We start from the raw sequence: 13,244 nt of genomic DNA, 5'->3' as shown, positions 1-13,244 counted from the left end.
CTGCTATTTCTGGCCAATTTGTATGCCACTTCCTTGGCTTTAATACTATCCCTGATTTCCCTTGATAGCCACGGTTGAGCCACCTTCCCTTTTTTATTTTTACGCCAGACAGGGATATACAATTGTTGTCATTCATCCATGCGGTCTCTAAATGTCTGCCATTGCCCATCCACTGTTAACCCCTTAAGTATCATTCGCCAATCTATCCTAGCCAATTCACGCCTCATACCTTCAAAGCTACCCTTCTTTAAGTTCTGGAACATGGTCTCTGAATTAACTGTTTCATTCTCCATTCTAATGTAGAATTCCACCAAGGGGCCTCGCACAACGAGATTGCTAATTAATCTTCTCTCATTACACAACACCCAGCCTAAGATGGCCTCCCCCCTAGTTGGTTCCTCGACATATTGGTCTAAAAAACCATCCCTTATGCACTCCAGGAAATCTTCCTCCACCGTATTGCTTCCAGTTTGGTTAGCCCAATCTATATGCATATTAAAGTCACCCATGATAACTGCTGCACCTTTATTGCATGCACCCCTAATTTCCTGTTTGATGCCCTCCCCAACAACACTACTACTGTTGGGAGGCCTGTACAAAACTCCCACTAACGTTTTTTGCCCTTTGGTGTTCTGCAGCTCCACCCATACCGATTCCACATCATCCAAGCTAATGTCCTTCCAAACTATTGCATTAATCTCCTCTTTAACAGAGTAAAGCTCTCTCTACGCTGTTCCATCAAATACTCCCAGGGCAGGTACAGCACGGGGTTGGACACAGAGTAAAGCTCCCTCTACACTGCCCCATCAAACATTCCCAGGGCAGGTACAACACGGGGTTCGATACAGAGTAAAGCTCCCTCTACACTGTCCCATCAAACACTTCCAGGGCAGGTACAGCATGGGTTAGATACAGAGTAAAGCTCCCTCTACACTGCCCCATCAAACATTCGCAGGGCAGGTACAACACGGGTTAGATACAGAGTAAAGCTCCCTCTACATTGTCCCATTAAACACTCCCAGGGCAGGTACAGCACGGGTTAGATACAGAGTAAAGCTCCCTCTACACTGTCCCATCATCACTCCCAGGGCAGGTACAGCACGGAGCTAGATACAGAGTAAAGCTCCCTCCACACTGTCCCATCAAACACTCCCAGGGCAGGTACAGCACGGGGTTAGATACAGAGTAAAGCTCCCTCTACACTGCCCCATCAAACATTCCCAGGGCAGGTACAACACGGGGATAGATACAAAGTACAGCTCCATCGACACAGTCCCATCAAACACTTCCAGGGCAGGTATAGCATGAGTTAGATACAGAGTAAAGTTCCCTCTACACTGTCCCATCAAACACTCCCAGGGCAGGTACAGCACGGAGCTAGATACAGAGTAAAGCTCCCTCTACAATGTCCCATCAAACACTCCCAGGGCAGGTACAGCACGGGGTTAGATACAGAGTAAAGCTCCCTCTACACTGTCCCATCAAACACTCCCAGGGCAGGTACAGCACGGGTTAGATACAGAGTAAAGCTCCCTCTACACTGCCCCATCAAACATTCCCAGGGCAGGTACAGCACGGGTTAGATACAGAGTAAAGCTCCCTCTACACTGCCCCATCAAACATTCCCAGGGCAGGTACAGCACGGGTTAGATACAGAGTAAAGCTCCATCTACACAGTCCCATCAAACACTTCCAGGGCAGGTACAGCTTGGGTTAGATTCAGAGTAAAGCTCCCTCTACACTGTCCCATCAAACACTTGCAGGGCAGGTACAGCACGGGGTTAGATACAGAGTAAAACTCCCTCTACACTGTCCCCCATCAAACACTCCCAGGGCAGGTACAGCACGGGGTTAGATACAGAGTAAAGCTCCCTCTACACTGTCCCAATTAAAACTCCCAGGGCAGGTACAGGGGGTTAGATACAGAGTAAAACTCCCTCTACACTGCCCCATCAAACACTCCCAGGGCAGGTACAGCACGAGGTTAGATACAGAGTAAAGCTCCCTCTACACTGTCCCATCAAACACTCCCAGGGCAGGTACAACACGGGTTATATACAGAGTAAAGCTCCATCTCATCATCATAGACAGTCCCTCAGAATCAAGGAACGCTTGCTTCCACTCCTGAAGTGAGTTCTTTGGTGGCTGAACAGTCCAATACGAGAGCCGCAGACTCTCTCACAGGTGAGATAGATAGTCATTGAGGGAAGGGGTGGGTGGGACTGGTTTGCCGCACGCTCTTTCCGCTGCCTGCGCTTGATTTCTGCATGCTCTCGGCGTTGAGACTCAAGGTGCTCAGCGCCCTCTTGGATGCACTTCCTCCACTTAGTGCGGTCTTGGGCCAGAGACCCCCAGGTGTCAGTGGGGATGTTGCACCTAATCAGGGAGGCTTTGAGGGTGTCCTTGTAGCGTTTTCGTTGCCCACCTTTGGCTCGTTTGCAATGAAGGAGCTCCAAGTACAGCACTTGCTTTGGGAGTCTCATGTCTGGTCTGCAGACTATGTGGCCCCCCCAGCGAAGCTGATCGAGTGTGGTCACTGCTTCAATGCTGGGGATATTAGCCTGAGCGAGGACGCTGATGTTGGTGCGCCTGTCCTCCCAGGGGATTTGTAGGATCTTGCGGAGATATCTTTGGTGATATTTCTACACTTTCCCATCAAACGCTCACAGGGCAGGTACAGCACGGGGTTAGATACAGAGTATAGCTCCCTGTACACTGTCCCATCAAACACTCCCAGGGCAGGTACAGGGGGTTAGATACAGAGTAAAGCTCCCTCTACACTGTCCCATCAAACACTCACAGGGCAGGTACAGCATGGGGTTAGATACAGAGTAAAGCTCCCTCTACACTGTCCCATCAAACACTCCCAGGGCAGGTACAGGGGGTTAGATACAGAGTAAAGCTCCCTCTACACTGTCCCATCAAACACTCCCAGGGCAGGCACAGCACGGGGTTAGATACAGAGTAAAGCTCCCTCTACACTGTCCCATCAAACACTCACAGGGCAGGTACAGCATGGGGTTAGATACAGAGTAAAGCTCCCTCTACACTGTCCCATCAAACACTCCCAGGGCAGGCACAGCACGGGGTTAGATACAGAGTAAAGCTCCCTCTACACTGTCCCATCAAACACTCCCAGGGCAGGTATAGCACGGATACCAGGGATGAGGGACTTGAGTTATGTGATAGACTGGAGAAGCTGGGATTGTTCTTCTTAGAGCAGAGAAGGTTAAGGGGAGATTTAATTGCGGTGTTCAAAATCATGATGTGTTTTGATAGAGTAAATAAGGAGAAACTGCATCAATTGGCAGGAGGGTCAGTAACCAGAGGACACAAATGAACCAGAGGAGAGATGAGAAGAATTCTGTTGCACAGTGAGCTGTGGTGATCGGGAACGCGCTGCCTGAAAGGACGGTGGAAGCAGAATCAATAGTAACTTTCAAAAGGGAACTGGAAATCCTTGAAAAGGAAAAATGGGGAAAGATTGGGGAAGTGTGACTGATTGGATGGCCAAGTACCGGCACAGTGGGCTGAATGGCCTCCCTCTGTGCTGCTAGTTACTCTGATTTCCCATGTCTCACACCACCCAACCAGAAGACTAAGATTCACAAATTAGTGTAGTAACTATTTTTTCTGCTATGATCCAATTCCACTCGAAATGAATTGGGAAAGAACAAAGTCATTGAGTCTCTGATCCATACATTCAAGCAGCTAGAGAAGAGCTCAATGTGGCCCCAGGTCCCAGAGCAGTCTGACTCACAGCCCCACCCGTCACTTACAACAATGCTCTTCAAATACTCTGCAGTAGAATTTTGAGAGATTCTTGTAATTTTGACTTGTAATTTTTGTAAGGATGTTGTGGAGAGAGAGTGAGAGCCAGAGACAGACAGAGTGTAAGAAGGTGTTTAACTCTGAACTCACCTGAGCGAAAGGAGTGACGATAAGGTCCTCAGTATGTCTGAAAGAAAAACATACAGTTGACAACATGGACGGACAGGCTGATCACAGAGCACAAAATCCCTACAGAGAGACTGAGACAGTTATTGGCAGAGCGGAAAGTAGAGTGAGTAAGACAGGCAGAGATTTGGTTATAGACAGAGGGAGAGATAAAGTGAAAGACAGAGACAGAAAGAAAGAATAAAAGACAGAAAGACTGACTTGTATTTATATAGCGCCTTTCATGACCACCGGACATCTCAAAGTGCTTTACATCCAATGAAGCACTTTTAGAGTGTGGTCGCTGTTGTAATGTGGGAAATGTAGAGATACAGTTTGATAATGCTCCTGTGAATACCTTGGGACGTTTTACTTAATTACAGGAGTTATATTATTGCAAGTTGTTACAGGCGGAGGGAGGGTTAAAGAAAGACAGAAATACACATAGGCAGAGGGAGAGATGGAGAGAGAGCATGAGGAAATTCAGAAAGAGAGAGCGGGAGACAGATATTTACTCAGATGATATCAAGGATGAGGTCTTAGTTATGAGGAGAAACATAGAAATTTACAGCACAGAAGGAGGTCATTTCGGCCCATCGTGTCCACGCCGGCCGACAAAGAGCCACACGGCCCTCGGTCAGCATACTATGGCTGGCCTTCCCCCAGTACTGAGTGACAGCAGAACACAAACATCAACAACAACCTCAACCTTTGCAAAAAGACAAAAGCATTTACTGCTGACTAGGGATGGTGGGGCTCCTGTCACTGGAACAGGGAATTAATCTAATAGAAGTGTTTAACATTCGGAGGGGTTTTTCAAAAGGTAAATAGGGTAAACCTATTCTCACTGGTTAGTGAGTCACGGTCTGAAGAGCATGAATTTAAGACGTGTGAGGTAATGCATTTGGGAGGGCTAACAAGGCAAGGTAATACACTATAAATGGTAGGTTACTGAAGTGTAGAGGATCAGAGGGACCTTGGAGTGTATGTTCACAGATCCCTGAAGGTAGCAGGACAGGTAGCTAAGATGGTTAAGAAAGCATATGGGATACTCTCCTTTATTAGCCGAGCCGTAGAATATAAGACCTTACCTGGTTTGGCCTATATATAACTCCAGACCCACAGCAATGTGGTTGATTCTTAACTACCCTCAGTACTGCCCCTCTGACAGTGCGGCGCTCCCTCAGTACTGCCCCTCCGACAGTGCAGCGTTCACTCAGTACTGCCCCTCTGACAGTGTGGCACTCCCTCAGTACTGCCCCTCCGATAGTGCGGCCCTCACTCAATACTGCCACTCCGACAGTGCGGCGTCCCTCAGTACTGCCCCTCCAACAGTGCAGTGCTCCCTCAGCGCTACACTGGAGTGTCAGCCTAGAGTTGTGTGCTCAAGTCCCTGGAGTGGGACTTGAACTCACAACCTTCTCAAGGTCAATTAGGGATGGGCAATAAATGCTGGCCTTGCCAGTGATGCTCATCTCCTAGGAATGAATAAAAACATTTTTACGAGGTTTGGAGATTTTAGCTATGAGGAAAGATTAGATAGGCTGGGGTTGTTTTCTTTGGAATAGAAGAGGCTGAGGGGAGAAAAAATTGAGGTGTATAAAATTATGAGTGGTCTGGATGGAGTGGATAGGAAGGACCTGTTTCCCCTTAGCAGATAGGTCAATAACCAGTGGGCATAGATTTAAAGTCATTGGTAGAAGGATTAGAGAAGAGTTGAGGATAAATCTTTTCACCCAGAGGGTGGTGGGGGTCTGGAACTCACTGCCTGAAAGGGTGGTAGAGGCAGAAACCCTCATTTCACTTCAAAAGTACTTGGATGTGTTCTACAGGGCTACGGACCAAGAGCTGGAAAGTGGGATTAGGCTGGATAGCTCTTGGTCGGCCGGCAGGGACACGATAGGCCGAATGGCCTTCTTCTGTGCTATAAGTTTCCATGAATCTATGATCATTGTAAAAAGAATGACGGGAAAGGTTAGGAAAATCTCTCTATGCTGGGACGTGAAACTGGGAGAATCAGGATCCGGAAAAGCGTACTCTGGAGAAGTGGATAAATATTTGAAATAGAGAAATGGGAAAGGGTTTGAGGAAAGGGCAGAGGAATGTGAGTAAGTGACTCTCTGAGAGTCGGAACAGGTGCCCTGGGCTTAATAGGGACATAGGAACAAGAGGAGGCCATTCAGCCCCTCGAGCCTGTTCTGCCATTCAATGAGAAGCTAGCTGCTCCGTATCCTAACTCCATCCACCCGGCTTGGTTCTGTAATCCTCAAAACCCTTGCCCAATAAAAATCGATCAATTTCAGTTTGACATTTTCAACTGACCCCCAGCCACAGCTTTCTTGGGGAGAGTTCCAGATTCCCATGGCCCTTTGTGTGAAGAAGCGTTTCCTGACATCACCCCAAATAGCCGAGCTCCCCCCTCCCGCCCCCCGGACTGGATTCTCTCACCAGAGGAAATAGTTTGTCCCTATCAACTTCTTTAATCATCTTAAACACCTTATTAGATCACCCCGTAATCTTCTATATTCAAGGGAATACAAGCCAGTCTATGCAACCTGCCCCATAATGTAACTCTTTTACCCCCAGTATCAGTCTGGTGATGTACGGCTGTATCTGCTGCAGAACACTGTGGCTCTTGGAGAGAGAGAGAGAAGCAAAGTAAAACAAAGGGGCCAGCAGAGCTAGAGAGAGAGTGCAAAGAAAGGTCAAGAGAGACAGATAGCGAGAGAGATACAAAGGCAAAAACAGAGGAGAATACAAATTGAGAGGGAGACAGGAATTGAGGGGTAATAGTGAGATAAACATAAAGAAATACAGAATGAGGTGACATGGTTGCAAAGTGAGGAGAGAGGAATGTTACGATGAGATTAACATCTGAATGCTGTAAACAACAATTTAAATTAGGTGAAAGATCGTGAATAAATATGGGAACTTTAAAAACGCATGTGTCACCCCCAGCAAGTAGGTTGTTCCAGCTGTGTATGGTCAGGGCTGTGTCTCCTGTAGCTCCTGTGTCTGCTGTATCTCCTGTATTTGCTGTGTCTCCTGTATCTACTGTATCTCCTGTATCTGCTGTGTCTCCTGTATCTGCTGTATCCCCTGTATCTGCTGTGTCCTGTATCTCCTGTATCTGCTGTATCTCCTATATCTGCTGTGTCTCCTATATCTGCTGTATCTCCTGTATCTGCTGTGTCTCCTATATCTGCTGTATCTGCTGTATCTCCTGTATCTGCTGTGTCTCCTGTATCTGCTGTGTCTCCTGTATCTGCTGTATCTGCTTTACCTCTTGTACCTGCTGTATCTGCTGTGTCCCGTGTATCTGCTGTATCTCCTGTATCTGCGGTGTCTCCTGTATCTGCTGTATCTCCTGTATCTGCTGTGTCTCCAGTATCTGCTGTATCCCCTATATCTGCTGTGTCTCCTGTGTCTGCTATATCTGCTGTATCCCCTGTATCTGCTGTATCTCCTGTATCTGCTGTATCCCCTGTATCTGCTGTGCCCCCTGTATCTGCTGTATCTCCTGTATCTGCTGTATCTCCTGCATCTGCTGTATCTCCTGTATCTGCTGTGTCTCCTGTATTTGCTGTGTTTCCTATATCTGCTGTATCTCCTGTATCTGCGGTGTCTCCTGTATCTCCTGTATCTCCTGTATCTGCTGTGTCTCCAGTATCTGCTGTATCCCCTATATCTGCTGTGTCTCCTGTGTCTGCTATATCTGCTGTATCCCCTGTATCTGCTGTATCTCCTGTATCTGCTGTGTCTCCTGTATCTGCTGTATCTCCTGTATCTGCTGTGTCTCCTGTATCTGCTGTATCTCCTGTATCTGCTGTGTCCTGTATCTCCTGTATCTGCTGTATCTGCTGTATCTCCTATATCTGCTGTGTCTCCTATATCTGCTGTATCTCCTATATCTGCTGTGTCTCCTATATCTGCTGTATCTGCTATATCTCCTGTATCTGCTGTGTCTCCTATATCTGCTGTATCTGCTGTATCTCCTGTATCTGCTGTGCCCCCTGTATCTGCTGTATCTCCTGTATCTGCTGTATCTCCTGCATCTGCTGTATCTCCTGTATCTGCTGTGTCTCCTGTATTTGCTGTGTTTCCTATATCTGCTGTATCTCCTATATCTGCTGTATCTCCTGTATCTGCGGTGTCTCCTGTATCTCCTGTATCTCCTGTATCTGCTGTGTCTCCAGTATCTGCTGTATCCCCTATATCTGCTGTGTCTCCTGTGTCTGCTATATCTGCTGTATCCCCTGTATCTGCTGTATCTCCTGTATCTACTGTGTCTCCTGTATCTGCTGTATCTCCTGTATCTGCTGTGTCTCCTGTATCTGCTGTATCTCCTGTATCTGCTGTGTCCTGTATCTCCTGTATCTCCTGTATCTGCTGTATCTGCTGTATCTCCTATATCTGCTGTGTCTCCTATATCTGCTGTATCTCCTATATCTGCTGTGTCTCCTATATCTGCTGTATCTGCTATATCTCCTGTATCTGCTGTGTCTCCTATATCTGCTGTATCTGCTGTATCTCCTGTATCTGCTGTGTCTCCTGTATCTGCTGTATCTGCTTTACCTCTTGTACCTGCTGTATCTGCTGTGTCTCCTGTATCTGCTGTATCTCCTGTATCTGCGGTGTCTCCTGTATCTCCTGTATCTGCTGTGTCTCCAGTATCTGCTGTATCCCCTATATCTGCTGTGTCTCCTGTGTCTGCTATATCTGCTGTATCCCCTGTATCTGCTGTATCTCCTGTATCTGCTGTATCCCCTGTATCTGCTGTGCCCCCTGTATCTGCTGTATCTCCTGTATCTGCTGTATCTCCTGCATCTGCTGTATCTCCTGTATCTGCTGTGTCTCCTGTATTTGCTGTGTTTCCTATATCTACTGTATCTCCTATATCTGCTGTATCTCCTGTATCTGTGGTGTCTCTTGTATCTGCTGTGTTGCCTGTATCTGCTGTATCTCCTGTATCTGCTGTATCTGCTGTGTCCCCTGTATCTGCTGTGTCCCCTGTATCTGTTGTGTCTCCTATATCTGCTGTGTCCCCTGTATCTCCTATATCTGCTGTATCTGCTGTGTCCCCTTTGTCTGCTGTATGTCCTGTGTCTACTGTGTCCCCTGTGTCTGCTGTGTCCCCTGTATCTGCCGTGTCTCCTGTACCTCTTGTACCTGCTGTATCTACTGTATCTGCTGTATCTCTTGTATCTGCAGTGCCTCCTGTATCTGCTGTGTCTCCTGTATCTGCTGTGTGCCCTGTATCTGCTGTATCTCCTGTATCTGCTGTATCTCCTGTATCTGCTGTGTCTCCTGTATCTGCTGTATCTCCTGTATCTGCTGTGTCCCCTGTATCTGCTGTATCTCCTGTATCTGCTGTGTCCCCTGTATCTGCTGTATCTCCTGTATCTGCTGTATCTCCTGTATCTGCTGTGTCTCCTGTATCTCTTGTGTCTCCTGTATCTGCTGTATCTCCTGTATCTGCTGTGTCCCCTGTATCTGCTGTATCTCCTGTATCTGCTGTATCTCCTGTATCTGCTGTGTCCCCTGTATCTGCTGTATCTCCTGTATCTGCTGTATCTCCTGTATCTGCTGTGTCTCCTGTATCTGTTGTGTCTCCTGTATCTGCTGTATCTCCTGTGTCCCCTGTATCTGCTGTATCTCCTGTATCTGCTGTATCTCCTGTATCTGCTGTGTCTCCTGTATCTGTTGTGTCTCCTGTATCTGTTGTGTATCCTGTATCTGCTGTATCTCCTGTATCTGCTGTGTCCCCTGTATCTGCTGTATCTCCTGTATCTGCTGTATCTCCTGTATCCGCTGTGTCTCCTGTATCTGTTGTGTCTCCTGTATCTGTTGTGTCTCCTGTATCTGCTGTATCTCCTGTATCTGCTGTGTCCCCTGTATCTGCTGTATCTCCTGTATCTGTTGTATCTCCTGTATCTGCTGTATCTCCTGTATCCGCTGTGTCTCCTGTATCTGTTGTGTCTCCTGTATCTGCTGTGTCCCCTGTATCTGCTGTATCTCCTGTATCTGTTGTATCTCCTGTATCTGCTGTATCTCCTGTATCTGTTGTGTCTCCTGTATCTGCTGTATCTCCTGTATCTGTTGTGTCTCCTGTATCCGCTGTGTCCTGTATCTGCTGTATGTCCTGTATTTGCTGTGTCCCCTGTATCTGCTGTATCTCCTGTATCCGCTGTGTCTCCTGTATTTGCTGTGTCCTGTATCTGCTGTATCTCCTGTATCTGCTGTGTCTCCTGTATCTGCTGTATGTCCTGTATCTGCTGTGTCTCCTGTGTCTGCTGTATCTCCTGTAACTCTTGTACCTGCTGTATGTCCTGTATCTCCTTTATCTGCTGTATCACCGGTATCGCCTGTATCTCATAGAATCATAGAAGTCTACAGCATGGAAGGAAAGCATTTCGGCCCTTCGTGCCCGTGCCGGCCAACAAGAGGCTATCAAGCCTAATAGCATTTTCCAGCTCTTGGTCCGTAGTCCTGCAGGTTACGGCACTTTAAGTGCACATCCAAGTACTTTTAAAATGTGGTGATGGTTTCTGCCTCTACCACCCTCTCAGGCAGTGAGTTCCAGACCCCCACCACCCTCTGCGTAAAGAAAATTCCCCTCAAATCCCTTCTAAACCTTCAACCAATTCCTTTAAATTTATGTCCTCTGGTTGTTGACCCCTCTGCTAAGGGAAATAGGCCCTTTCCATCCACTATATCTAGGCCCCTCATTATTTTAGACAACTCAATGAGGTCTCCCTCAGCCTCCTCTGTTCCAAGGAAAACAAACCCAGCCTATTCAATCTATCCTCATAGCTTAGATTCTCTACTCCAGGCAACATCCTCATAAATGTCCTCTGTACCTTCTCCAGTGCAATCACGCCCTTCCTGTAATGCGGTGACCAGAACTGCACGCAGTACTCCAGCTGTGGCCTAACCAGTGTTTTATACAGTTGAAGCATAACCCCCTGCTCTTGTATTCTATGTCTCGGCTAATAAAGGCAACCATTCCGTATGCCTTCTTATCCACCTTATCTACCACCTGGCCTGCTACTTTCAGGGATCTGTGGACATACACTCCAAGGTCCTCTACGCTTCTCAGTGACCTACCATTTAATGTGTATTCCCTTTACTTGTTAGCCCTTCTCAAATGCATTACCTCACACTTCTCTGGATTGAATTCCGTTTGCCACTGTTCTGCCCACCTGACCAGTTGATTGATATCTTCCTGCAGTCTACAGCTTTCTTCTTCATTATCAACCACACAGTCGATTTTAGTATCATCTACAAACTTCTTAACCATACCCCCTATATTCAAATCTAGCTCATTGATGTATATCAGAAAAAGCAAGGGACCCAGTACTGAGCCCTGTGGAACCCCACTGGAAACATCCTTCCAGTCACAAAAACATTCATCAACCATTACCCTCTGCTTCCTGTCTCTGAGCCAATTTTGGATCCAACTTGCCACTTTGCCCTGGATCCCGTGGGATTTTACTTTTGTGACCAGTTTACCACGTGGGACTTTATCAAATGCTTTGCTAAAATTCATATACTCTTCATCATATGTACTGCCTTCATTGACCCTCCTGGTTACCTCCTCAAAAAATTAAATCAAGTTAGTCAGACTGTCCTTGATTAATCCGTGTCTTTCCAAATGAAGATCTATCCTGTCCTTCAGGATTTTTTCCAATAATTTTCCCACCACCGAGGTTAGGCTGACTGGCCTGTAATTACTCGGTCTATCCCTTTCTCCCTTTTTAAACAACGGTACAACATTAGCAGTCCTTCAGTCCTCTGGCACCACACCTGTAGCCAGAGAGGATTGGAAAATGATGGTCAGAGCCTCTGCTAGTTCCTCTTTTGCTTCGCTTAGCAGCTTGGGATACATTTCATCCGGGCCTGGGGACTTATCCACTTTCAAAGCTGCTAAACCCCTTCATACCTCCTCTCTCACTATGTTAATTTCATCAAATATTTCACACTCCTCCTCTTCGATCTGCAATGCCCCTCTCCTTTGTGAAAACAGATGCAAAGTATTCATTAAGAGCCATACCCACATCTTCTGCCTCCACACACAGATTACCCTCATGGTCTCTAATAGGCCCTACCCTTTCTTCAGTTATCCTCTTGCTATTAATATATTTATAAAACATCTTTGGGTTTTCCTTGATTTTACTTGCCAATAATTTTTCATGCTCTCTAATATCTTTTTAATTTCAACCCTGGACTTTACTCCTCGAGAGATTCTGCAGTATTTAGCCCTCGGTATCTGTCATAAGCATCCCTTTTTTTCTTTATCCTACCCTGCATGTCCCTAGACATCCAGGGGGCTCTAGATTTGTTAGTCCCACCCTTTTTCTTTAAGGGCACATATTTGGCCTGTACCCTCAGGATCTCCTCCTTAAATGCCTCTCACTGCTCTGACACTGATTTACCTTCATGTAGCTGTTTCCAATCCAAACAGTAGTAGTGAGGTTGGGGACAGCATCAAACAGGAAATTAGGGATGCATGCAATAAAGGTACAGCAGTTATCATGGGCGACTTTAATCTACATATAGATTGGGCTAACCAAACTGGTAGCAATGTGGTGGAGGAGGATTTCCTGGAGTGTATTAGGGATGGTTTTCTAGACCAATATGTCGAGGAACCAACTAGAGGGCTGGCCATCCTAGACTGGGTGATGTGTAATGAGAAAGGACTAATTAACAATCTTGTTGTGTGAGGCTCTTTGGGGAAGAGTGACCATAATATGATAGAATTCTTTATTAAGATGGAGAGTGACACAGTTAATTCAGAGACCAGGGTCCTGAACTTAAGGAAAGGTAACTTCGATGGTATGAGACGTGGATTGGCTAGAATAGACTGGCGAATGATATTTAAAGGGTTGATGGTGGATAGGCAATGGCAAACATTTAAAGATCATATGGATGAACTTCAACAATTGTACATCCCTGTCTGGAGTAAAAATAAAACGGGGAAGGTGGCTCAAACGTGGCTAACAAGGGAAATTAAGGATAGTGTTAAATCCGAGGAAGAGGCATTAAAATTGGCCAGAAAAAGCAGCAAACCTGAGGACTGGGAGAATTTTGTAATACAGCAGAGGAGGACAAAGGGTTTAATTAGAAGGGGGAAAATAGAATACGAGAGGAAGCTTGCTGGAAACATAAAAACTGACTGCAAAAGCTTCTATAGATATGTGAAGAGAAAAAGATTAGAGAAAAGAAACATAGGTCCTTGCAGTCAGATTCAGGTGAATTTATAATGGGGAACAAAGAAATGGCAGACCAGTTAAACAAATACTTTGATT

The 13,244-nt window shown here is 46.4% G+C and overlaps 1 protein-coding gene across 1 annotated transcript in view; it reads right to left on the bottom strand.

The window, feature by feature from the left end:
* The window catches only part of LOC139238004 (3',5'-cyclic-AMP phosphodiesterase 4B-like), a 505,001-nt gene that overhangs the window by 19,804 nt on the left and 471,953 nt on the right, over window positions 1-13,244 (bottom strand). Inside the window, exon 7 of the mRNA XM_070867402.1 lies at window positions 3,922-3,958. Within this exon, the coding sequence (XP_070723503.1) occupies window positions 3,922-3,958 (37 nt within the window). The remainder of the gene's footprint in view (window positions 1-3,921; window positions 3,959-13,244) is intronic.

Source organism: Pristiophorus japonicus, chromosome 24 (assembly GCF_044704955.1).
Source record: "Pristiophorus japonicus isolate sPriJap1 chromosome 24, sPriJap1.hap1, whole genome shotgun sequence".
Lineage (NCBI taxonomy): Eukaryota > Metazoa > Chordata > Chondrichthyes > Pristiophoridae > Pristiophorus > Pristiophorus japonicus.
Note: the sequence above shows the minus strand (reverse complement) of the source record. Positions and strands in the feature narration are given on the sequence as shown.